General features: G+C 46.4%; 1 protein-coding gene across 5 annotated transcripts in view; it reads left to right on the forward strand.

The window, feature by feature from the left end:
• PDE8B (phosphodiesterase 8B) overlaps positions 1-27,015 on the forward strand; it is a 271,146-nt gene that overhangs the window by 239,745 nt on the left and 4,386 nt on the right. For all 5 annotated transcript variants that reach the window (XM_055124214.1, XM_055124215.1, XM_055124212.1 and 2 more), the window contains exons 11-21: positions 460-502; positions 3,913-3,990; positions 6,081-6,157; positions 7,971-8,135; positions 8,765-8,810; positions 9,190-9,325; positions 10,181-10,379; positions 13,730-13,947; positions 15,008-15,128; positions 17,490-17,657; positions 22,786-22,915. In XM_055124214.1, coding sequence (XP_054980189.1) covers positions 460-502; positions 3,913-3,990; positions 6,081-6,157; positions 7,971-8,135; positions 8,765-8,810; positions 9,190-9,325; positions 10,181-10,379; positions 13,730-13,947; positions 15,008-15,128; positions 17,490-17,657; positions 22,786-22,915 — 1,381 coding nt within the window. The remainder of the gene's footprint in view (positions 1-459; positions 503-3,912; positions 3,991-6,080; positions 6,158-7,970; positions 8,136-8,764; positions 8,811-9,189; positions 9,326-10,180; positions 10,380-13,729; positions 13,948-15,007; positions 15,129-17,489; positions 17,658-22,785; positions 22,916-27,015) is intronic.

The raw sequence follows: 27,015 nt of genomic DNA on the forward strand, positions 1-27,015 counted from the left end.
GGGGGGGCCACCTGGGGGGCCAGCCGCTCAGGGGCTTGAACACAGGAACTCATTCCTCCGAACCACCACCCCGGCTTCAGATTATTTTCATAACATAGAAAGGATTTTTGTAAGTGTTAATATAGGAACAGGTTATTCGCCTCGTGAGAATCTTAAGTTTTGTCAGACTTTTGTCGCTCTACAGTCTGTCCGAGTGAGAACAGATGGCAGTGATTTAGATGTGCCACTGGGCCATAACATCCCGTGGGCCCCTCGGAGTGAATAGGCACAGTCTTGGCAGTGAGGTCACCTGGGGTCCATCTGTCATCTGCTCCCTCTGTCTGTGCAACCCTGTGCTTTGTGACGTCCCCAACACTTTCTTAAATGCAACTATTTGGAAGGGGAGCCAATACCCATCTGAACATCTCTCTCTCTCTCTCTCTCCCTCTCTTGTTTCACCCCACTTTGGAACTGCCTTAGATTCACAAGGTCCATCGGGACTCAGGAGACAACTCCCAGACAGGTGAGAATGCTTTGCTTTTCCTCTTATCCGTGTGGGAGGCGCGGTGGGGCCCAGCGTACTGGGGGCTCTGAAGAGGTCAGGATGATTAGTGCCCTCCAACCCCACACCTGGCCCCCAGGGGCACTGATTTGAGAGTCTCTGTTGGAAAGTTGGGGAGGCAGAAGCAAAGTAGGGTCCCTGAACAGTTTTGAGTCTTCACTTCCTTTCTACTGAGAACCTTCTCCAGCCAAGTTTTGTCCTGCTGGCTAGTGACTGTTATCTAGCAGGTGAACCGTAAAAAGAGTGGTCCTCGAACCACGAGGGGACACGTCCAGCCCTTATCAGCCTTCCCTGGATAAATGCAGTAGAGAGCACAGGGTTTTCCCCTGGCCATTGCACTCCCCTCTCCCTCACCTCAGATTGGAGCAAGCCTTTTTGACGGTCTGATTTGATCTGTTACATAAAATGGGGCTGGGTGTGCTTACACCACATATGGAAAGGTCTGGAACTCTCAGATCATTCAGAGAATGGGAAAACACTTATAGTGTCTACGAGTACCCGACCTTGAGCTATTAGTGCTCCTCCCCACTTAACACAGGAGCCTCTAGAAAAGGACAGTCAGGGACAGCATGGTGACCACAATCTCTCTCTCTCTCTTTCTATCCCTCTCTCTCTCTCCCTCTCTCTCTCCCTTTCTATCCCTCCCTCCCTCTTTCCCTTCCTCTCTCTTCCACCCCACCCCCCCACACAGTCTCTCAGATGTTTTAATTAGTTACTTATACAATTTACAGTAAGCATTTTCTTTTACTTGACTTAAGGCATCTTGGTACCAAAAATTGTTAGAAATATTTCCAAATTTTTTGCAGTGTCTGGTATTGCCTTGATCATACCAGATCAATATCCTATTCAATTGAGACAGAACATTGAAGTATTGAAATCCTTCTATTCTGTAAAGTTTAGGTCCCACCATTTCTTAACTCCTTGACTTTGAGTTCCCTGTGTAATCTCTCCACATTTAATTTTCTCATCAGCAAACTAGGGGTTACACTCTGTAGCTCTCAGAATTGTGATAATTTTATATGATCACTGTAGTTAAAGGAATAATACCATATTTGGGATGCCATAGGTGCTCACTAAGTGATGGTTATTCCTTGTGCAGGACACTATTTATTTTGCAACTGACTACAGATGCTTTAACCTCCCTTTAATCTTTTTTCTCTGATTTTTAAATTTATTCCACAAGCATCTGCTGAGAAAATGAATAGCAAACTCTTTGATTGAAATGGCCTTTACTGAAGATAAATTTCTTCAAATTTGAATTATTCTATTATTATACAATCTCTTAATTTTTTACTGGGATAAAAAACAAGAAGAATAAGTACAAGCCATCTTTGAATAATTTCTAATGAATTATTTAAAATTCAACTAGCCAACAGGGGCCACATCCATAAAACTAACTTTCCTACTTGAGTTTTATTTAGAAACCCCATTTTGAGAAATTTTCCTATCTTAAGTAGAAACATAGTGTTTTATGTTAATATCATGTTTTTATTTAAATCTTTAATATACCAGACTTGATTATTTGGTAAACATATTAGGGATGAATATGGTTATTATGTCTCTGAATAAGTAAAAAAAATGTATGTCTTGTGAGCAACAATGGTCACTTCATGGCGTTTGGGAAGTGCCATATGATAGCAATATCACCTCAAGTGCAACCACCTACAGTGTCTTTATAAAGAAATATGGAACCTCATACCCATGGCCACACACAGTGTAGTAAACAGAGTGTGGAAGGTCAGAACTAGGCCAACATACACTAGGTATTTTAAGCTGGGTCCTTTAAAAACAGATTTTCTGGCCACAGTATTTGCATGAGCTTTATAACAGTTCTGCTATTCACCTTTTGTGACACAAATATAATCCAGACTTAGTCTTGTCATTGAATCCTGGTTGAGGATACTACCGGGCTTAAAAAAAAAAAAAAAGATTCTCTAAAGAAGTTTATGAGACATCATGAAGTGAAACCAGCAGGTAGTGACTATATCAGGTATACCTGAAAGAAGCTGCACATGCAAATACACGGATTTGTACTTATAGAAATAATGGTTAATAAAAATAACCAAACTGCACTACCTCCTTGCTCTACCCGGATAAAGCCATCACATCTCCCCACAGCCTGTCAACTAGCTGCTCTGACTTTCATTCCATAGATTTTGGTGCTAACAGATGTTAAAGCACATCCCTGACTTGCACGACTCACCTGTCTAGTAGAAAATTGAATTTTGGCAGTTTGGCTTTAGACTTGGTACCTTTTAAGTCTGAGGCTTTCTGGCACCTCTTTTAAGGTGTCATTAGACCATTCTTTTTTCCAGCATAGTTAGTTTCATTAGCAGAATATGGGGGAGAGAGAGGGATGTTCCAGAGAGTACAGTGGGCTTCTGCAAAAAGGACAAAACTGATGGAGAATTTATAGAGAAGTGTTCCTGCATCTCTTTTTCTTCTTGGAAGATGTTCACTTATTGAAAACCCATTCTCTGCGCCAAGTTCCCTGTCTGCCTCCTGTCCCGCACAGTGAGGAATGATGATTATGGCTCAGTTTCTCTCCTTGCTCATGAGCTCCCCCCACAAGAGGGATTTTTGTCTCCTGGAGAGATTTCAGTCTCCTGGAAATGCTGTTTCTGGAGTCCTCGCTGCAGTCTGATGTGGGATTACCCCATGGCATTGTCCGTCAGCAGAGCTCTTGCATGAACTGAACAGTGCATGTTGAGTGCTCAATTGTAGGTCTGCAAAGGCCCACAACAGAACTGAGAAGTGCTTTCTTCTCCCTCCTGAAAATCAGAACTCACATGGGTTGTTGGACATTATTGGTGATCACAGGCTGCCCTTTCTGCTCTGTCCCCCTGTGATTGGCAGCAGACCTCATCTGAGGCGACCATGGCCTCAAGAGAATGAGGTCTGACTTTTCAGAGGCTCCTGTAATCGATCCACATTTCATTTCTCAAATTCCGACTTTTTGTGATCTCACTGGTATTTTATTTCCACAGTATCTCCATGGCAGCCTTCCCCAGTTAAAGATATTATCAAACTGAAACCTTCATATCTCCTGTTTTGACATTTATTTGTGAAAAGAAATTTTATTAACGCAAGCCACGACACTTGATGGCAAAGCCCAGCCTGTGGCATGCTGAGGGCTGTAGGAACAGAGCCTCACTTTGTGCAGTTTGGTTATTTTTATTGACATGACAGTGATTCTGTTTCTGGGTGATTTGAAAAGGAAGTGATGTGCTCATCTTCCTTTAAAAATGTACAGTGTTTGGAAAGCCGCCTTGTTTTCTTGGAAAATGTGTTTAAGCTTCACCTGGGAATAAGCTAAAAAAAAAAAAACCCAACAAACGAATCACTTTCCATTTCTAATCTGACATCCTCAGAGTCTCACTCATTCCGACACAAGAACAGGAGGAAAGAATCCATTGATGTGAAGTCTATATCCTCTCGAGGCAGTGATGGTAAGCAGAAGTATTGGGTTCTTTTTTTTTTTTTTTTTGGAGGGGGGGGAACATTTTTACAGTTGTGGAAAATGACAGAGGACTGGATTCAGCAATCAATCAGCATATAAACAAAGCCACTGGGAGGGGGGCTGGAGTGATAGCACAGCGGGTAGGGCGTTTGCCTTGCACGCGGCCAACCCGGGTTCGAATCCCAGCATCCCATATGGTCCCCTGAGCACCGCCAGGGGTAATTCCTGAGTGCAGAGCCAGGAGTAACCCCTGTGCATCGCCAGGTGTGACCCAAAAAGCAAAAAAAAAAAAAAAAGCCACTGGGAGGAAGATTTTAACTAAATTGGCTTTAATTTTTTTACCTTTTTTGCAGTGGACTGAAATTTTGGTTGACTTTTAAAATTCTATTTCAGGGGGCTGGGGGGAGATGGCCTCCCAAGCTATGCTCAAAGGACCTTGAGACCATTTCAGCAATTTTCAGCCAAGTGGGCTGGTGGTTAAGTGTGAAGCCCTGAAGATGCAGGGCTGCTCAGGCCCTGCCTCATGCATGGGGGCCACAAGGCCTGCACCCTAGATGTTCAGGAGACTATATGTAGTGCCATGAATCAAACTCAGGTTGGCACATGTAAGGCATGTGCCTTAACCTGCACTAACTCCCCAGTCCTGAACGTTCCATCTTTTAAAATCTTTTTATATTCTTGGTTTTCTGTTTGAAATGATACTGGGGTTTGTTCCTTCAGGACCCAGGAGGAATACTGGGTCACATAACCGACGCAGGGTGTATTATGAGCTATTGAAGGGCACGCCCTACTGCTGGTGGTGGAAGGCCTCCAAGTCCTGCCTGCCCAGTTTCGTCACCAGCTGTTTCCCCTTTTCTTCCCTATTAAGATGTCACAAATGAACTCTGAGGCAGGAGTTAGCAAAGCATTCCTCACTGCTGCCACAGCGTTCAGCCAAAACATGTGATTGGCATTCAGTCAGTCGGGCCTAAGTAATCAGTGTTAGCTCCGCAGGGAGGTGATTCTAAGGTTTCATTTCTAGGTGAAGAATGAGTGACTGACTTCTCTCCTCCCTGGGAATGCGAGAACTAATACTTACGGGAATGGGACTGTATTCAGGTGGAGAGACATTGAGGTGGGGGAGCCAGGGAGCGTGAGTAGATTAATCGTCATGCAGGTGGTTGGGCTACAATGCAAGGCTGGGGCTCATTCAGGGCTGGAGATGTGATTCAAGAGTTATAAAGGTGACAGCGCTGGCCTGAGCAGAGGGGGCATCTCAAAGCAGACGTTCTCAGTGCAAGGCTTGACGGTGCCCCTCCAAGAGAGAGTCAATGGGGCAATGAGGCAATGAAGGAACGCAGATGAGCCAGCAAGTACCAGAAATGAGAAGAGGCTGGCAGGAGGGAGGGTGCGGCCCACCGTGCCAGGTGCTGCGGGTGTTAGTCAGAGAGGAGAACAGATGATGGGCTTACTCTTTCATTGAACTTTGATTTGACAAATGGGATGGATCCTAAAGGCAGGAGAGGTGATAGAGCAAGGAGAATGTCTGCATTTTAGCTCTGCAACCCCCACAGCTATTGGGTGTTAAGAATCCAGAGACTTAGGCAGGTGAAGTGCATGGTTGTAATTTGTGTGGAGAGTGGACTCGATCTTCTGCTTCCCATTCTCATGCCTTCCGTGCCCCCCACCACCACCCACACACACACACACAGCACAGCAGCTGCCACATAACATGGTTAGTAGTTCCAGTCTAAATGGTTAGTAGTTCCAGTCTAAAGGGTGGGCATTGTCAGATTGTCAGGGTGGGGCTTCAGTGACTTAAGAAAAAGTGAACCTTGGGGATTATGCAGGTTTTGAAAGGGGTCTCAGGCTCCTATCAGATCTCTGCAATCCCTCCCAACTCGGAGCTTGTGGGATTTAAGGAGCCCTCCTGCTCAGTCTTCCAGCGTTAAGAGATAAGTCGTCACTAGGTTGGGTCTTTCTCCCGGGAGATGGGGGAAGCAGCGGGAAATGGTTGTCCTGTGCTAACCAGACCGTCAATCGACAAAGGGCTCTTTGGGGCATCCCCCTTCCCCTAACCTGATGCCCCTCTCTCTGCAGCACCCAGCCTGCAGAATCGGCGCTACCCTTCCATGGCCAGGATCCACTCCATGACCATCGAGGCTCCCATCACGAAGGTGAGTGGCAGCTGCCACCAGGGCAGCCCAACAGTGAGTTATGAACTGGGGATCCAGAGTAATGAATGACATAGCTCTGACGTCAGCGTTTACAGGCCATGCATAGAGCGACGCAGACATCAGATGTGACGTGAACACATGATGTGTGGCTGCCGATTCCAGCAAGTGTCATTGGGGCTGAGGGAGGGGATGTGGTGTTGGAAGCAGGACTGGGGGTGCTAGATGTTAGAAGAGATGCAGAGATGTTAGAAGAGAGGAGAGAGGAGAGAGAGCCCTGGGCACAGACACAGCAGCAGCGGGAGCTCTGAGGCGAGGGAGGCAACCACAGCACAAAGAGGAGAAGGGGCCGGCACCAGCATCGCCATCATGAGTTGACCCTTTGCACTTGTGTAGTGGACACCACTGAAACCTTTTGAGGAGGGTGTGGCATGCTGCTGGCTGTGTGATAAGAACACCCATGGCACTGTGGAGAGTGGACGGGAGAGGGCAGGGCTGAGAGGAAGGCCCGTCAGGATGCTGTTCCGGAATCACAGGCCAGTGGAGGTGAAGAGACACAAAGAGGTTTGGGAAATGCCTCAGGGTAAAGCATCTCTCTTTCTTGGTGATAAATTATAATCTCAGGTTATGGAGAGGAAAGCCCTGCCTCCCTCGGATGCTTGGTATGGGTGTGTGTGGATTATTTTACTGAAAAGCCTGGGAAGAAACCTTTTTTTTTCTTCTTTTGTCTTTGATTTGTTTTGTTTGTTTTTGTTTTTGTTTTTAAAAATATCTTGTTTGGGGGCTGGAGCGATAGCACAGCGAGTAGGGCGTTTGCCTTGCACGCGGCCAACCCAGGTTCAAATCCCAGCATCCCATATGGTCCCCTGAGCACCGCCAGGAATAATTCCTGAGTGCAGAGCCAGGAGTAACCCCTATGCATTGCCGGGTGTGACCCAAAAAAGCAAAAAAAAAAAATCTTGTTTGGGGAGGGAGGAGCAAGATATACTTTAGTTTGGCAATGTGAGTAAGATATCCCAACAGAGGTGGCAGTTGAATGTCTCAGAATGGCCATCAAAGTTATGAGTCCAGAGGCCCCAAGTTGGGTGAGGATGGGGGTGTGAATACTGGTGGTGTGTGAATTGTGCCAACTAATAGAATTATGGAAATGAATGTGTTGGTTTTGGGAGTGACTCTGAGGGAGGGATCCTAGCTCTGAGGAAGGAGACCTGGAGACCTGGAGAGGTGGGATGGAGAAGAATCAGCAAGCCAGCGTTGGAAGGGTGCTTCCCAGAGTATGTGTGCATGGAGCCAGGGTAGTTTGGGGGGGCGGCGTGGGTGGATGATAGATATGGGGGTGTCTCCCAAGGGATAATAGAAGAGCAGATTCTGAGAACTGTCTCCCTAGATGGACAATACAGCCCCTTGGAGGGTACTACAGAAGTCCAGGGACAACTGTAGCCTTTGTGCAACCTAGATGTGTGTGTGGGGGATGGGAGAGTAGCGCTGGGGTTGCTGTTTCTTTGCTTAGCACATTGGCTCCCCTGCAATTTGTATTAAACTACATCTTAGCATGAGCCACTGGTGGTACACACTAGCATCAGCATGTTAAAAAATGTAGCTTCCTGGGGAAGGGAGGGGGGTTTTCTGGAAAGGGAGCAGGTCAGATTAATTTGGGACCCTCTGCCCTAGTGAGGAGAGAGAGGGAGGCATTGCCCATTCTGAACATACCAAAGTGTTAGTATCCGAGTTCCCTTAGATTTCCAGTCCTGTGTCTGACTTTGGGGAAGGAGAATCCTAGTGTCCTCAAATTCGTTCTCTTCTGTTCCTACCTTAGGTTATAAATATAATCAATGCCGCCCAAGAGAACAGCCCTGTCACTGTAGCAGAGGCCCTGGACAGAGTTTTAGAAATTTTACGGACCACCGAACTGTACTCCCCTCAGCTGGGTACCAAAGATGAAGACCCCCACACCAGTGACCTGGTGGGAGGCCTCATGACGGTGAGTGAGGAGGGGAAACCGGAAATGCCAGGGAGGCTGCATCACACGTACTCAAGCGCATGGAACCTAGAGACCATTCCCTGGAGTCACAGAAATACTATTCATGAGTAATGTATGCAAAAGCATTTCTGGTAATATTAAAAAGATACTACCCCAGCCTTTTCTAAAACCTTCCGTTGGAAGGTCATAGCCCCAAACGTGGCCCCTGGCTTTGGTATCAACAAGTAAATTTAAGGTGCACAAAAGAAGTGCATCTTTCTGGGGGACTGTGGGGATGCAGGAAGCCTCATCCAGAGCAAGGTCACGTCTGTTATTTCACTCGTGCTGCTTCCAAATGCCAGAGGGAAAAAAATAACATGAAGAACAGCCAAACCACAGCCAAGGGGTGGGCCTGGATGCCGCCCTCTCCATCTGAGACTCAGTTGCTCACCTCCTGGGGAGAATCCCATGGAAGGAGAGTATCCCTGTCTCAAGCATGAGCTTGGCCACCGAGCCACATCCTGACTTAGTGTGGTGTTGTGTCCTGGACTCACACTGACTGCATCACTCAGGGCTCTGGTGGGCTAGTGAGAGGAGTGGGCGTGGCGGCCTATAAGGCGTGCTCCTAACGGCATCTTTCTCTCTTCCAGGATGGCTTGAGGAGGCTGTCAGGGAACGAGTATGTGTTCACTAAGAGTAAGTCGTCACTGACCGCCCCATCTGGGCCCGGGGCCTTCCCCGGCTGTGACTGCTGGGGGAGCACCTTGGCAGTTGGTCTCCGTGAACTCAGAGGGTCTCTCTGGCCTACGCTGGAACCCAGGGCTTTGAGTTAAAGTAATTTCTCAGCCCTGGTAGGATCTGAATAAGAAGTATTGATATAGGAAAGCTGCCAAACCAAATGAGTCTATTTGGGAAACATCTTGGAGTTTAATACCGTGAGGGAAGAACCTTGAAGGTAGAACGTTCTTAGCCTTGGCAGTCCAAGATGTTCTCCCCTGGAGCCCCCATGAGAGGGATTGCTGGTGCCCCTCGAGCTCCCAGTCTCACCCCGCCCCCGTCTATTCTGTCTGCTCAGATGTGCACCAGAGCCACAGTCACCTGGCGATGCCGCTGACCATCAACGACGTGCCCCCCAGTATTGCCCAGCTCCTCGATAACGAGGAAAGCTGGGAGTTCAACATCTTCGAGTTGGAAGCTGTCACACATAAAAGGTATGTGGCCCCTGGTGGCCTGCAGCAGAGGGCGGAGAGCAGAGGGCTCCGCTCAAGGCTTCCACCTCTGGGCTTGGAGGAGGTGAATCCTTGCCACAGGCCTCCCTGGATCCGCCTCTCCTGCCATGCCAGGAGTGTCCACCAAGCAGGGGCCCTGGGTCAGTGGCTTGGTGAAGAGAAACAATGTGTGTGTGAGCATGGATCCAGCTGGTACCGCCCAGAGGAGGAAGTCCCCAGTGTCCCTCTCACATCTCCCCAGGTCGTTCCTTTCTATCCGTGAGTCCCAGCAGCCCTAGTATTCTCAGCCCCCAGCTTGTTGGAACACCCCACCTTAACAAAAATGAGCTTGAGAGTAATGTAGACTTTCCTTTTGTTCCATCCTGTCAGCAGGGAGAAAGGTTAGGAACCTCAGAAGAAGCCGTTTCCTAGAGCAAGGGAAGGCTGTTTATCCCAGGGATGTGGCCAGCAGCACCTTTCTGATGCTCACCTGTAGACAAATGACAGTACAAGCTGTGCCTGTAGACTCTCAGTGGGTCCAAAGGAAGGTGTTTTGAAGGGTTAGGAGGAAGCAGAGATGGAAAGGGACCAGCAGGAACCTGTGCTTCTTAGAACTCCTTGAATGACTTGAGATCTCTAAATCATTTGGGTTGTTCAGCATAAAGCAGCTTGGAGTAAAGAAAATCATGAGGAAAAATGCTTCATCTCCTAATTGGAGGAGTCGGGAAGAGAGAAGTTGTAACACTGCTGTGTGTCAAGTAAACCTCAGGAAAAAAATACCTGCATGCCCTTATATCAGCAGAGAAAACTGTTTCTAGGCCAATGAGTGCAGTGACTCAGAGTTTTTCTGTTTTGCAGACCATTGGTTTACCTGGGCTTAAAGGTCTTTTCCCGGTTTGGGGTGTGTGAATTTTTACACTGTACCGAAACTACTCTCCGAGCCTGGCTCCAAGTGATTGAAGCCAACTACCATTCCTCCAATGCGTACCATAACTCTACCCATGCCGCTGACGTCCTGCATGCCACAGCCTTCTTCCTTGGAAAGGAAAGAGTGAAGGTAAAGTTTTGATGTCACATTTTGTTACCTGCCAGGGTTGGTGACTGGAGATGTAGGAACTGTGCATTCATTAGGCAGTGAGTTAGCAATCACACAGTTTTTTGAGCTACCATAGTCATGGGTCACTTTGGTGTTGTGCAAACATGGTCTTTCTCTCTAGCTTTCCTCTTTCCAGAATCCCTAACACAATCACCAGGACAGACATCCTTCCTGTGTCGGGGTGTTCCACGAGCCCATTCACCCCCAGATATTCACTTGGAGTCCTTTGAAATTACTCAATTAGAGGCGAAAACAATTGTGTTTATAGGTCTGGAGGCCTTCAGACTGGAATTATGCCACTGGTCTGTGACAATGCAGATGTATAAGGATTTTCCTGAATGCTGATGCATGTTTTGTGCAGGTGTGAAGTTATATGTAAGTGTATGAGTGACGGTTACGGCATTCTGAGGAAGCGCTATATGTTCCTTAGACTTAGATAACATAGAGTGGGGCTCTGTCCTGTGTGCATTGATGATATTTCCACTTGATAACATGCAACGTGTTCTGAACAGATTTAATACAGGCTAATAGAGCACACTTGGTAGTTGGTTACATTAACTGTACTTTCGGCTCAGGGGCTGACTGAGACATCACACCATTGTCAGGCTTTGCCAGAGGAATCACTGTAAGGCTGTGTACAGGTGCTGGTTTATACAGTAGCTTAGTGTAGCCCAGGTGCACCTGACAAGGGAGCCCCAGCTTTCCTCTTCTCTGAGGACATCACTTATTCAGTGTTGTTCCTTGGCTGCAGTTAGCACCGAAGCTAAGAGCACAGATACTCCTGAGAGAAAAGTTCATGCAGACTGAAACGCATCTCAATCTGCAAACACCGAGTTCTTTTTTTTGAAGGAGATGAGGGGCAGCAGACAGGAAGGAGGAGCACAAAGAGCTCGAGAATGGGGAGAAAAGGCTATCTCCTCAGTTTTACTTGTCTCATCCTGATACTTTCACCAGCCAAAAAGCAGAGAAGGTGGCAGGAGAATGAATGACACCTTTGTAGAGTTCTGGCTTCTCCACTGAGAAATGGTGATGTCAGCTGTGTTTTTCTAGCACCTTCCTAGGAGGAGCTAAGATTCTCCCCAAGGGCCAGAGTGATAGTACAGCGAATAGGGAGTTTGCCTTCCATGTAGCCCACCCAGGTTTGATCCATGGCATCCCAAATGGTCTCCCAAGCACCACCAGGAGTAATTCCTGAGTGCAGAGTCAGGAAGAATCTCTGAGCAGCGCTGGGTGTGACCCAAAAAGCAAAAATAAATAAATAAATAAGACTCTCCCCGATGCTGCCATCAAGTTCATGCTCCCCTGCCTCATGCGGCCTCTGCTGAGGCTGCAGATGGGCAGTGAGAACAGATGTGGGGCCTCGAAGACTAACACCAGAGTGATGGGAAGCTCCTGGGGTCAGGGGTCAGGTCACAGAGTTAGTCTGGAGTACCTGATAGACCAGCCCATGGATCTCTGCACATCTCCCTCCCCCCAGATTCGAACCTTTCTAGACACAGTGAGTGTTGCTGGCACCTTCAGAGTCTACTGGGATTCCTCAAGTTGCAGCAACTGAAACAAGTTCAACCCAGTGCTCCCCATTGGAATGACCCATGCTAACCCTGGAAGGTCCTGCCAGACCCTCAGAACCCAGAGAACTGCAAGGCCTCTTGGCAGGTGGGGCTGGAGGAGTCCTACAGGCCCAAACACTGAGAACTACAAGGCCCTTTAGCAGGTGGGGTTGGTAAAAGTAGCCCTGAGCTCCAAGGGGTGCCCACAGCCCATACGCCCTGAGGGCCTCTGAGGCAGGTGTGTCCCCGGAGACTCACACCAGGCAGCCACTCCTGCTCCCCTGCTCTTCTGGGGACCCGTCCTCCCCTGACTTACTGTTCTTCAGCTGCAGGTGCTCTCAGTCTCCGGGGTTTGGGTTCCCTCTCTGGTGCATCCCAGAGGCCCTTTATTCACTGAACTTCTCTTCCCGGCCATGGTCTGCCTGGCCGTTCTGGTTTGTCCTTCCTTAGGGGAGTCATCCCAGCTCACCTGCACCATAGGCGGCCGATGGGGGAGCCAGCAGCCACCCCATGACTCAGTTTCTAGCTAGAATGAAATACTGTGAGAAGTCCAATTCCCCAAAGCTGCTGAGTTCCGTGAGTGCCAGGTGACTAGGGATTGCCAAACTGCCCAGCTCTGAGAGAATCATTGGTCACCGGGGTATTTGGTGACCTGCAGAGCGGTTCCCTGAATCAGCCTCCATGGGGACACTCCCAGCTACCACGTTTCCTTCAGAGAACATTCTCCAGGAAGTTTGTGTGTGTGGGCATGGGTGTGTGTCTGTCCATGTGGGGTCTGCCCCAGTGAGTGTTCAGCTCCACCTGCACTGACACCATGTCGGCATTGTATACCAGGGGGGTTCCGGGGGGTTCTGGCACTTCCTGTGGTCACAAGCACCCACTTGGTGCCCCGTAAGTGTGTTACTGAGTCAGTTTATCAAGGCCAGTCCTTTGTATGACAGCCTGCGTGAGACTGTCTTCTAAGGTTGTGAGTCCGGAAGCATTTGTCTCCCGAGATGCTTCAGTGTGTGAGCCTCAGACAGGGGGTCTGTCTCTGCCCCTTGCAGACCCGGAGCAGCATTTTATATTGCTGGGATCTCCCGTTTGTGCCACTTGGGGCCACAGTCCCCATCTTGTCGGATGTAGGCAGATAAAGGTCAGAGAGCCAGATGGACTTAAGGTGCTTGCCTTGCATGATCACAGTTTGATCCCTGGCACCACACATGCTCCCTCAAGTGCCACCAGGAGTGATCCTTGAGTGCAGAGCCCAAAGTAATCCCTGAGCATTGCCAGGGCTGGCAATGAGGAGGCAGATCAGTCATATTATGATGGGGGGTCCACTTCATGCTTTGGCCTTTCTTAAGAAGGGTCCTAGCAATGTGGCAGGCATTTGAAATAAGCCCATTTGACTTCTTTTTGGAGACCAAGACTGAACTCCAGGGAGAAAATTTATCCATTATACTGGCACATAAGATTTCTTTTTTCCTGCTTAAAAAAAGCTATAGCACTATATGACTGAAATCCAATCATGAACAGCTTTGTCTATCTCACAGTGACCCGAGAACAAAGTTAATAGAACAAAAACAGCCACAGCAAACTGAAACCATGTGTCCTGGCGGCCTTTTGACTACCAGGATTTGGACAGACTCAGCAGACTAAGACGCACCTTCTTCTCAGCCCACCTTTCTAGTCATCCCTTGAAAGGGACAGAGTGAGGTCTGAGCACAGGGGCTCTCTCATGCAGAGGGTAATGTTCAGCCTTGCCCACCCCCCTCACTCCAGGGAAGCCTTGATCAACTGGACGAGGTGGCGGCTCTGATCGCAGCCACGGTGCACGATGTCGACCACCCAGGACGGACCAACTCATTCCTGTGCAACGCAGGCAGCGAGCTGGCTGTGCTCTACAACGACACGGCCGTGCTGGAGAGCCACCACACCGCGCTGGCCTTCCAGCTGACCGTCAAGGACGCCAAGTGCAACATTTTCAAAAACATGGACAGGTTGGTGGTGGTCGGGCCCATGGGTTCATGGAGTTAAGCCAAGAAGGTTTCGCAGAGTGCTCCTAGCACTTACCTTCCTCTTAGGGAGGAGGAGAAGGAGAAGGAGAAGAGAAGCGCAGTGGTATCGTTGGGTCAGACAGTGCAATAATAGCCTTGCCCCAGTTGATTAAACTGTCCTATTCAGTCTGCCTTCACCTCTTTTTAACCTTGTTTGGTCTTCAGAGAACTCTTGGCATAACATTTTCTACACTGCACCACACTCAAGAAATACTGACCCTGTCACTAATAGGTGTGGCTGGTATTTTTACCTGCTCACAAGAACATCCAGTCCTTTGTGTAACTCAGAGGAACTAGATCCTCCCTTGTCTGGCCCTGCCTCAACGTGGGGCCACTTAGAGCCTGACTCCAGGGGCTGGTTTCCTTGGCAGGGGCAAGCAGTACTGTTGGAGCTCTGAGGCTGGGCAAGGGGCTGCAAGCTCTGGGACCCTCTGGAGAGTCAGGGAACAGATGATGGGAACACAACAGTAATTTAGAGCATAGTCACGGCTACATCCATTACAGAGTCTATCTCATTCTAATCTAGAGCATCACCTGTTATTGGGAAAAGGTTCTTGCAGGGCCATCACCGGAAGAAGTCATGGTTGGTCCCATGACAGGAGTCACCTGGTCCATGCTGAATTCCCCGGGGACAGCTCCAAGTAGCTGTACCAGCCATTTAGGAAAGGGACTTGTCATTTCCTCCATCTCACCATTTGGATATGGCCAAAGGAAAGCAAAAAGGAATCCCCCTTTGTAAAATAAGAGTCTGTCATACAATAAGTATCACCTTTAAAAAAAAAATCAGATGTGAAGGATCAGCTATCATTCGGGGAAACAGAATAGAGTCGGTAAATCCTGGCCTTATTGTGTTGCTGTTATCTTCCCTAATTTCTTAATTTTATGTTCCCAACTACCTTTTAGGTAGCTGGTGAGGAATGTGGTAAGATGGGAGCAGTACTGTTTAACGGTTCTAATTCTGAACAATATGTGAACAAGGCCCTTTGTTTCCTGGTGATTTTAGGAACCATTATCGGACATTACGCCAAGCTATTATCGACATGGTGTTAGCCACGGAGATGACAAAGCACTTTGAACATGTGAACAAATTTGTGAACAGCATCAACAAGCCCCTGGCCGCTGAGGTGAGCCTCATCAGTGTAATAAGAGACATCAGAGCTGATTTCCGCCAGCATCTACTCTGGTCTCAAAGCATTTTTTCTCTCACTCTTTAGTACAAGGTGGTTATTTACTTGGCATTGGTACAGAAGGGCTAAAGGTACTTGCCACTTGTTTTTCTTGAGAACAAAAAATAGATTAATGGTGTTCACGGTAACTCTGAGCTAAGCCCTGAGATGAAGTGTGTGGGTGGTGACAAAAGGAAATAGGGCCAGAGAATATGATGGAAGGAACTGGCAGGCTGCAGAGACTGGCATAAATAGCAGCATTTTAGGGCCTCTCAGTCAATTTTCGACATGGCCCCTTCCAACCTGATTACATCCTGAGATCCCCACCCACCCTGGTTCTTCTAGTTGTCCCTTGTCTCATGCTTTGATGCCCCATTTACACAATTTTCACCTGTGACACTCTTGGAATAAGTGGGAGCAGACACAGGGGACCATATGGCCCCAGGCTGAGAAAAGCATGCTGTTTTAGGGTACCCAGATTTCTGTTTGTTTCAGACATCAAAATCAAGATTTTAGAAAATTTCATTCCTACTGGGTGGCATAAGAAGGCTGTCAGTACCTAAAGACTATACTACTGTGAAATTTTGAAGAGACTAGTTGGGCAAAAGCACATGTGATTTTCCTTTATTAAAGTTCACTAGCATACCATGGCACCTGCTTTAAGGTTCCTGTAAAATCTGGGTTTTAGAAACAAAGAAAGTTAACAGCCAGCCTATAGGCAGAGGAGAGATCAACTGCCCTTAAAAGCCAGGCAGCCGTTCATCTGGTTAGAAAAGTTCTCTGCTCTTCCCTCTTGCGAAGGTTGCATAAGTGGATGGCTGGTGAAATGGTGTCTTAAAAGTCACTTGGAAATTGTTAAGGAGACCCCCACCTGCTCCAACCATCACCACTATGATCAACCCAGCCTGGAAAGGAAAGACAATGTCCACTTCACCTCTATTCTGCTCCATCCCCCAAAATTATGCCACATGACAATGACCCTCTTTTCCCACAGAGGGTTTATGGGAGCAGGGATCTGGAGATTTACAAAGGAAAAATACCCAGAATCAGAGAAGTCTGCAGCTTCTGCCATGCAAGGAAGCCCCCGGCTCTGTGTGGAGAGTTATTCCCTGCAGCATCTACAGTGAGGAGCGTTTTGTCCGATGCTCAGGATTCAAAACAGCAGCCTTGGAGCATAATTTTGCGCCTGGTCTAAGAAATCGGGTTGGTCTCAAAACAAAACAGAATCCCCCACAGGCTGTGTAGGCTGTCAGGTTGACTGCTCTCCCGAGGGCTACTTTCAGACGGTCAGTTCAGGGGAATCTTTCAGAGCGAAGCAGCAGTATTCCAGATTCGGTATAATTGGCCACTTGCATTTGTCTCAGCCTACTGTTGCATCAGATATGTCAGATGTACACCTTTTACTTCTGCCCAGGCCAATTTTATGCACCGACAACCACACACTTAAATGGCCCACACTTCCTACCACCTGGGAAGATCCAGGAAAGCACAAGTAGACACTTGCCTTTAAGAAAGCAAAAGTTGGGCCCCAGCACCCCATGTGGCCCCTGAGCACAGCACAGGAGTAAGCCCTGAGCACCACCAGGTGGGCCCAGAACAAAAACAAACAAAAGGAAGCAGAAAGATGAGCTGGAGACATTATAGTAGGTAAAGTGCTTCTCTTGCATGCACCAACCTGGACACCAAATAGGGTCCCCCAAGTACCACTCAGAGTGATCCCTGAGCACCGCCAGGAGTGGAACCCCTCCACACCAAAAAAAATTTTAAAAATTAAAAAGCAAGAATGTGGGAGGAGGAGGAAGAGCAGAGTTGGGTAGAAAATCACAGGAGAAAGGAAGCTGGTAGACATATGAGACAAATAGAAAAATAATTTTATCTGGTTCCTTATTAGTTTATTAAACTGTAATCCTTTTTTTAAATACATTTCTGTGTAAACTAGAACAGTTTTTCCTTAAAGTTACACACCAAATTGCTAAAAAAGTAATTTAAGATCTTATACACAACCACACACACAGACACACAAACCCACTCACAGAAAAATCAAAACTGTTTGTTACTATGAGCTCTGCTGAGGAGGATGAAAGGGTAGAGATGGGGGAGCACTGATGGGGGCTTTTCCCTGCCCACCTGTTCCTGCGCTGTGTGAAGTGTGTTGTATGGACTTTATCCTTGCAGATTAAAGGAGAGAGAATCTCTTTAGCTGAGTCCCCACCATGCCTGCGTGTGCCCGGTGATCACCGTGAGTGCATGTCTGAGCAGTCGGCCCTAGTGGGCTTCACCACTGTCTTGAGCTCACTCTGAACTGACAATGTTTTCCAGATTGAGGGCAGCGACTGTGAATGCAACCTCGTTGGGAAGAACTTTCCCGAAAACCAAATGCTGATCAAACGCATGATGATTAAATGTGCTGATGTTGCCAACCCCTGCCGCCCGTTGGACTTATGCATCGAGTGGGCTGGGAGGATCTCCGAGGAGTATTTCGCTCAGGTGCGCTGCCCCTCTAGGGAAGAGCCAGTTACCCAGTTACCTTTGGGAATGGCCCCCAGGTCAAAGAGTTCTGGGGATTCTCCAGGTGGTAACATAGCCCTCCCTGGAAAGCAGATACCTATCTGGGCCCAGAGTCACCCTCTGGTTCCATCAGGGGACCTGTGTGACTGGGTCCAACCAAAGAATGTCTAAGGGAAGAGAGTTAAGGTAAGAGAGTCTTTTCATCTTCAAATTATTGGATCCTAAACATTTTTTTTTTTTTTTTTGCTTTTTGGGCCACACCCGGCAATGCTCAGGGGTTACTCCTGGCTCTGCACTCAGGAATTACTCCTGGCAGTGCTCGGGGAATAGAACCCAGGTCGGCCGCATGCAAGGCAAACATCCTACCCGATGTACTATTGTTCCAGCCCCCCAAGGAGTAATTTTGGGTTTCCTTCATCTCTGGGGCAGCCTCGGGGTTTCCTGTCCTCCTACACCTAACCCACCGGGACCTCTGCGGGCACGTCCCCTCCCTCCCTGCTGGATACGGCGGGCCTTTCTGTACTGTGAGGGCCTCATCTGGCAGTGCTGGGGGCTGGGACGCAAGTCAGAGTCTCACACAGCCACAGCCACGGCGTGTGCTCTCCCACTGGAGCCACGTCCCCCACCCAGACACGAGCAGTTCCTTAGCGGAACATTCCAGTCATACACACCCACCTTTCCCCACTCGCAGCGGCATCAATTCTTTAGCTGCTGTGCATTTATCCTTCAGCCGGGCACATTCCCACCAGTCTACAGAGCCTCTTCTCAGGGAGAAGGACCATTATTTCGGATGGCAGCTTGCAATCTACCATCTTCAGGATCTTTTTTTTTTCCCTCTCTCCTTTGACTCTCCTTACATTGCTAAATTGAACTACAAATTGCTGTTCCCTTCTATAAAAGTTCTGTTTTTCCTCTGTACTAGTTTTGCTCATCATGCTTTGTTATCACAGAAAAACTCCTTCAAAAATGTTCTTAACATTTCCCACAAAGCCCTTCCTTTACCAAGAAAAGAACATCTTGTTTATTTGCACTTAGCATTTACCTCCTTTAAAAGATCATTTTTATTTTATTTTTTTTTAATCAACATGTAGACCTGTGTCTACATCCTCTATTTTGAGCTTCCCCTGGCAAGAGGAGTCTTGATCAATTCTGTTACCCACAGTGCATCACAGAGATGATAAGAACAGAGTAAAAGAATGGTTGATTCGCGTCTTGTGTGTTGTTTGTTTTTGGGGGGCCACATCTGGTGATGCTCAGGGCTTACACTGCCAGAAGTAATTCCTGAGTGCAGAGCTAGGAGTAACCCCTGAGCATTGCTGGGTGTGACCCCAAAAGCAGAAAAAAGAAAGGAAATTACTCCTTGAACAACAGTGAATCTATTTGAGTTCTTTGACCTACAGTCAGCACGCTGGGCTAAACACAGGTGGGCGGCTGTAAGCAGTCTCCCCAGAACCCACAGAGAGAACTCCTCTGTTCCTAAGTCTTATTCCTACTTTTTGCCCAGCATGTGAATGGGGCTGAGGTGGGCAGTAGAGGGGAGGGGTGGGGGTAGGAGATAAAAAACAAACCTTTAAGTGCTTTGTTGAAAGCTCCATGTTTTGGTATTCTTTCCCCAAAGAGCAATATTCACAAGTCAGTGCCAAATGTAAAGGTGTTGAGTTCCCAGACCAGGCTCTGTGCACTGACCGGCGTGGATGGTGGGTCGTGGCCAAGTCCACATGAGCACAGGCACTAAGTACAAAAGATTCAGACGTGACACACCTCGAGGATGTCTGGACCATTGCCCAACTCTTAACACTCTGTCTGTCTGTCAGTCATTCTGTTGGGCACAGCTGCTGCTCTGTAAGTAAAGTGGCTTGTGGGCTCAGGGGGCCATGTGCTGCTCTGCAGACAGGCCCCGGGGCCGAGTGTGCCTCCCTCTGTCACCAGAGTAGGACATCCAGACATCCCCACTGCTTCATAAGGACATTCTTTTAAAAGAAAAAAAAGGTATGAATCACAGTGAACTACACAATTACAAAGTTGTTCCTGATCAGGCTTCAGTCATACAATGTTCCAACACCCATCCCTTCACCAGTGTACATTTCCCACCACAATGTCCCAGATTCCCTCCCACCCCACCCCCAGCCTGCCTCTATGGAAGACATTTTTCATTCTCTCTCTGTCTCTGTCTCCCTCCCTCCTTCCCTCACTCTCTCCCTCCCCGCGCCCCCCTCCCCGGCAATATAGGTACTGACAGGTTATCATGTATAGCCCTTTACCTACTTTTAGCACTCAGGGTTTTTTTTCTTAATTTTTTTTTAATTGAATCACCATGAAGCACAGTTACAAAGCTTTCATGATATGGCTTCAGTTGTACAATGCTCCAACACCCATCCCTCCACCACCATATATTTCCCACCACCAATATGCTCCATAATATTCCTACTGCCACCCCCCCACACACACACACTCACACCCTGCTTCAATGGCAGGCACTTTTCTTCTTTGTCTCTGTCTCTGTCAGTCTCTCTGTCCTCCCCCCCTCCCCGCACCACCACCCTTTCCTTTTGTGCATTATGGTTTGCAATACTAAGAGGCCATCATGTTTTAGTCCTTTACGCACTTTCCACACATATTTCTCATCCAGAGAGATCCTTTCCAACCATTATTGTCATAATGGTCCCTTCTCTATCCCAACTGCCCTACCCGCTAGCCCTTGAGGCAGGCTTCCAACCATGGACCATTCATCCTGGCCCTTGTTTCTACTGTCCTTGGGTGTTAGTCTTGTACTATGTTTTTTTTTTAATATATATATCCCACAAATATATAAGTCATTCTGTGTCTGTCCTTCTTCTGAATAATTTCACTCAACATGACACTCTCCATGTCCATCCATTCCTAAGCGAATTTCATGTCTTCATTTTTTTCCCTAACAGTTGTATAATATTCCATTGTGTAGATGTACTCTAGCTTCTTTAACCAGTCATCTGTTCTCGGGCACTTGGATTGTTTCCAGATTCTGGCTACTGTGAACGGTGTTGTAATAAACATACAAATGCAAGTGTCATTTCTGCTGTGTGTTTTTGTAGCCTGGAAGTATCTTCCCAGAAGTGATATTGCTGAGTCATATGGAAATTCAATTTCTAGTTTTTTGAGGAATTCCTATATTGTTTTCCAAAAAGGCTGGACAGATCGGCATTTCCACCAGCAATGAATGAGAGTCCCTTTCTCTTCGCGTCTGCACCAGCACTGATTGTTCTTATTCTTTTTTGATGTATGCCAGTCTCACTCAGTTCTTCTCCAGAGTCATCATTTCATAAGGACATTCTTAGCTGAAACTGGCTTTATCATTTCACTGATTTAGCGTTAACAATACTAGAACATTTCAGAGGTATCACTTTCTGTTTCCGTATGTATGTGAAATTACTCCCCACTCCATCATCAAAAAGACCCTTTCTCTCCCCATTCCTCCCACCTCCCTCCCCTTTCTCTCTTGGTCTAGGAGATAGTTTTGTTAGGTTTTTTTTCCAGTTCATTCTCTTTAGTTATGTTCTGTATGAATAAAATAATCTGTTAATTGTCCCTTACTTCTTGACTTCTTGGGGGAGGGTTTGTTGTGTTTGTTGTTCATTTGTTTGGTTTTGGGGAGCCACACCCTGTGGTGCTCAGCACTTTCTCCTGGTTCTGTGCTCAGGGCTCACTGCTGGTGATGCTCAGAGGCCTGTATGGAGTACTGAGGGTCAAACCAAGATCTGCTGCAGGCAAAGCAAATGCCCTAACCATTGTGCTATCACTCAAGTCCCCTCCTTGACTTATTTAGCATAATCACTTCAAGATCTATCCATTTTGTTTCAGAAGACATGATTTTATCTTTCCTTTAAAAAAGAGTGGATTCCCATTTATAGTTTTTACAATTACAATACTACTATAGTCATTTTAGACTTTGCAGAGCTTCAATGTGAATTTATTTTTCTTAATGGCAGAGTAGTATTCCATCATATATCCACAACCCAGCTCCATTGCCTGGTCATCTGCAGATGAACACTTAGGATGATTATGTTGTGGCCCCTATGAATAAGGTTGCTGTGAACACAGGGAAGCAAGTATCCCCTCAGCATGTGTTCTTAAGAGTAAACTACCTTTCTTGCCCCCTTTGCTGTAACAACTGGGCACTGAGCCCATTTAGCTGTGGTACATCCTCACTGTGGGCTGTACACTGGCCATGGGAATGCTCATCAGTCATGGAGCTCCTTCCTGCATGTGTGAGTTGTCATGCCCACCCGGGGGCTCACTCTTGACATAGTGCTCGCACATGGTTGTGTGCTGGCTGAGGGATCGCATACTTTAATTGTGGTGGTCATGCATGCCTGGCTGTTGACTGGAGACTATGCACACTACTCGGGTGCGAGTCCCAAAGAGCAGAGCACTGGGGTCACACTTGGTATATAGCAGGGACACCAGGGGTCAAACTTGTGAGCAGCAGTTTGACCACTGAGGGATCCCCAAGGCTAGTCATTCCTTGTTAAACTCAAGTATGTAAGGATAAATAATGAAACCACTGTGGAGAGACTCAAGAGATAATGTAGTTGGTAAGGCACTTGCTGACGTGGTTTCAATCCCTGGAACCCCATATAGTCCCCCTGAGCCCTGCCAGAAGTGGTCCTTGAGCACAGGGTCAGGGGTAGACCTTAAACACCACCGGATATGGCCTGAAAACAAAAACAAAACAAAACCCATTGAAATGTTGTGTCAGTTCCTGATTGATGCTAAGGCATTGAGTTTCACACACCATTGCTCTGCACTGTCAGTATAAGTGTTCAGTATCAGTGTTACAAATATTAGTATTATTACTATCAGTATTATACTTAATATCATGTCCAAAATATGTCTGACCTTCCAATAGTGAAAACTTAAAAGGAGTGGTGACTCCTGATATCAGTGTTCAGGAGGGGCTGTGTGCAGGACTGAGGTGCAAGATCTGAGTTTGGTCACTGCTAGACTGCCAGAGGCCTCAGGACTTGTTTCTTCCTCTGACCTGTTTCCACAGGGTGGTTCTGAGAAACCAGCTGGCACCCACTTGCCCATTGACACTGCCTGTTTGTTTGTGTTTTTTTTTTTTTAACAGACCGACGAAGAGAAGAGACAGGGGCTTCCTGTGGTGATGCCAGTGTTTGACCGGAATACCTGTAGCATCCCCAAGTCCCAGATCTCCTTTATCGACTACTTCATAACCGACATGTTCGATGCCTGGGATGGTGAGACAGTTGGTGTTTTGTCAGTCCCATGGGCGTTTGTCATGCTTTATGCTGATCACCTGGATTGGCATGGGTGGGGCCTGGAGCCAGACCTGTGTGAGGTAGGGTGTGTTGTAAGTGCACACAAGACCCAAGGATGTTTGATAGCTGAATAAGCACATTTTCACCTCTTTTGATAACATGTTTCCCAAGCTAAGCAGTCTTAGTCTTATCATTGGTGGAAACTCAAGGGAACACAAAATATATTAGGTCTACTCCGAGTGGGGTTGTTGTGATACGGTCACTGAGGCAGCTTTTCAGTGTTAAATGCAAAGGACTTCTTTGTACTTCAGGAACTGTTCAATATCCTACTATACTTGTGTGGTCACCTACAGCCTAAGGTTTATTGTCAGGTTGATGTCTCCACTTTGGACCCCAAATTTGTCCCATGCCCCAGCCTTAAAAGTGTTCTGCTTCTAATTTAACACGCTTTTCCCCTATTATATTGCACAAAAGTCACATTACAGCATATAACAATAGGCATCATGATAAATCATCATCTGTATATACTACATTAAGTTCACCACTGAATGTCCAACTCTGTCCTCCGCCATACAACTGAATCTTTCTTTTAGCTGATTCACCCACTCCCACTTTCCTGCTGGTAACCTCTAAATTTAGTCTTTAGTCTAAATTTTTTTCTATTATTCAGACCCTTTTTGTGTTTATGTTCCACCCATGAGTGAAATCATAGTGTTTTATCCTTCTCTATGACTTAACTTTGCTATGTATAATATCCTCTACATCAATCCATATTGTTGCAGAATGGCAGGATTTTATTTATGCATACATATTTGTTTTTTATTTATTTATGTCTTGCCAAGTAGAATTCCATCACACATACATGCCACATCCTTTTGCTTCTTTCTTTCTGGTGGTGCTAAAGACTAAACCCAAGGCCTCACACATGGACGGCATATGTTCTGCCAACAAGTCACATCCTTAGAACTGTGTTGTATTGTCTTTTCCCCATCATCTGTTGACAGCTACTTATGTGGTTTCCAACTCTTTTGTTATCAATGATGTTTCATAAAGAGAAGTACGTCTTCAAATTACTAGCTCTTTTATTCTTCAGTTAAATACAGGTAGGATTACATAATCCTGCTGAATTTCTATATTTAATTTTTCAAAAAACTCTCCAGAAAACGTTATCGTGACTGTACCAGTTACATTTCACCTACAGGGTATGGTGCAACAGGTCCCTTTTTAAATTTTTTTTTCAGAGATAATCAAGAATTTTTTAATTAATTTTTTTAATTAGTGAGTCACCATGAGGGTACAGTTACAAATTTACCCATCTTCATGCTTGTGTTTCCCTCGAACAATGTTCGAGAACCCATCCCTCCACCAGTGTACATTCTCCACCACCAATGAACCCAGTATCCCTCCCACCCTTCAATCCCGTCCTCCCCACCCCACCCTGCCTCTGTGGCAGGGTATTCCATTTTGTTTTCTCTCTCCTTTTGGGTGTTGTGGTTTGCGATAGGGGTATTGAGTGGCCATCATGTTCAGTCTCTAGTCTACTTTCAGCACGCATCTCCCTTCCCACGCGGGATCTCCAACCACATTTTACTAGGTGTTCCCTTCTCTATCCGGGCTGCCTTTCCCCCAGCATGTGAGGCCAGCTTCCAAGCCATGGACCAAACCTCCTTGTATTATATACTGCAATTCTTGGGTGTTAGTCTCCTACTCTGTTATTTTATATTCCACAGATAAGTGCAATCTTTCTATGTCTGTCCCTCTCTTTCTGACTCATTTCACATAGCATGATACTTTCAATGTTGATCCACTTATATGCAAATTTCATCACTTCATGCTTTCTAACAGCTGCATAGTATTCCACTGTATAGATGTACCAAAGTTTCTTTAACCAGTCATCTGTTCTCGGGCACTCGGGTTTTCCAGATTCTGGCTATTGTAAACAGTGCTGCGATGAACATATAAGTGCAGATGTCATTTTGACTATACTTTTTTGCTTCTCTGGAATATATTCCCAGCAGTGGTATTGCTGGGTCAAATGGGAGCTCAACTTCTAATTTTTTGAGAATCGTCCATATTGTTTTCCAAAAGGGCTGAACCAGTCAGCATTCCCATCAGCAGTGTAGAAGGGTCCCTTTCTCCCCACATCCTTTCCAACAGCGGTTGCTTTTGTTCTTTCGAATGTGTGCCATTCTCTGTGGTGTGAGGTGGTATCTCATAGTTGTTTTGATATGCATCTCCCTGATGATTAGTGATGCAGAGCATTTTTTCATGTGCCTTTTGGCCATTCGTATCTCTTCCTTAGAAATGTTTCTGTTCATTTCTTTGCCCCATTTTCTGATGGGGTTGGATGTTTTCTTCTTGTAGAGTTCAACCAGTGCTTTGTATACCCTTGATATCAACCCCTTATCTGATGGATACTGGGTGAATATCCTTTCCCATTCTGTAGATTGTCTTTGTATTCTGGTCAGTCTATCTTTTGCGGTGCAGAAGCTTCTTAGTTTGATATAGTCCCATTTGTTTAGCTCTGTTTCCACTTGGTTGGTCAGTTGCGTGTCATCTTTGAAGATACCTGTAGCTTCAATATCGTGGAGGGTTTTGCCGACCTTGTCTTCAATGTACCTTATGGATTGTGGTCTGATGTTGAGATCTTTAATCCATTTTGATCTGACTTTTGTGCATGGTGTCAGGTCGAGGTCTAAGCCCATTCTTTTGCATGTGGTTGTCCAGTTTTGCCAGCAGCACCATTTGTTAAAGAGGCTCCTTGTTCCACTTCACATTATTTTTTTTTTGCTTTTTGGGTCACACCTGGAGATGCACAGGGGTTACTCCTGGCTCTACACTCAGGAATTACTCCTGGCAGTGCTCAGGGAACCATATGGGATGCTGGGAATCGAACCTGGGTCGGCCGCATGCAAGGCAAACGTCCTACCCGCTGTGCTATTGCTCCAGCCCCCCCCCCCCACTTCACGTTTCTTGCTCCCTTATCAAAGATTAGATGATCATACATTTGGGGTTATGTGTTGGGATATTCCACCCTGTTCCACTGGTCTGCGGCTCTACCTTTGTTCCAGTACCATGCTGTTTTAATTGTTACTGCTTTGTAGTAAATTTTAAGGTTGGGGAGGGTGATGCCTCTCATCATCTTTTTCCCAAGAATTGTTTTAGCTATCTGTGAGCATTTGTTGTTCCATATGAATTTCAGGACTGCTTGATCCATTTCTTTGAAGAATTTCATGGGTATTTTTTTAGGGATCACGTTGAATCTGTATAATGCTTTGGGGAGTATTGCCATTTTGACAGTGTTGATTCTCCCTATCCATGAGCAGGGGATGTTTCCATTTCCTCATGTCCTCTTTTATTTCATGGCATATGTCCCTTTTTACAACATCTCCAGCTCTTTCTGTTTCTTATGTTTTGTGCATAATCTGATAACTCACTCTAGGTGTGATTTGATATGCATTTTTTGAGTTGTATTCCCCTGAAAATAAAGATAATGAACTTCATTATATATGCCTATGAGCCATCTCTGTCGTTGTTTTAGAGCGTCTGCACATTTTTAAAATTGTTTCTCATCTTGTTGAATTTCATGGAATTTTGGTACATTTGAGTATTCAACTCTTGTCAAATATAGGATGAGCAATCATATTCACATCCTATACCTGATGAATTTCAGCCTTGCAGAAGCACTGTAGGCTTGATTAGTCCATATTTATATTTCTTTTTGTTTCCCTTGCTGCTAGAATCAAGTACTCAAAGGCATCTGAGGCTGATGTGGGAGCATATCACCCATGTTTTATTCTATGTATTATAGTCCTTAATCCATTTCAAATTTTTGTGTTACTGGTCTAATTTTGTTCTCTTGCATGTCTATGTCCTGTTTTTCCAAAACTATTTATTGGAGAGGCTGACCTTCCTCCTCCATTCTTGGCTTCTTTGACATAAATTATGTGTTGGTCTGTTTCTGGGCTCTCATTTATGTCATTCATTGATTGATTATTTTCATGCTAATACCGCACTGATTTGATTACCATTGCTTTGTTGTATAGTTTGAAAAAAGTCTGATACTTCCATTTTCCTTT

This window comes from Sorex araneus, chromosome 1 (assembly GCF_027595985.1).
Source record: "Sorex araneus isolate mSorAra2 chromosome 1, mSorAra2.pri, whole genome shotgun sequence".
Classification (NCBI taxonomy): domain Eukaryota; kingdom Metazoa; phylum Chordata; class Mammalia; order Eulipotyphla; family Soricidae; genus Sorex; species Sorex araneus.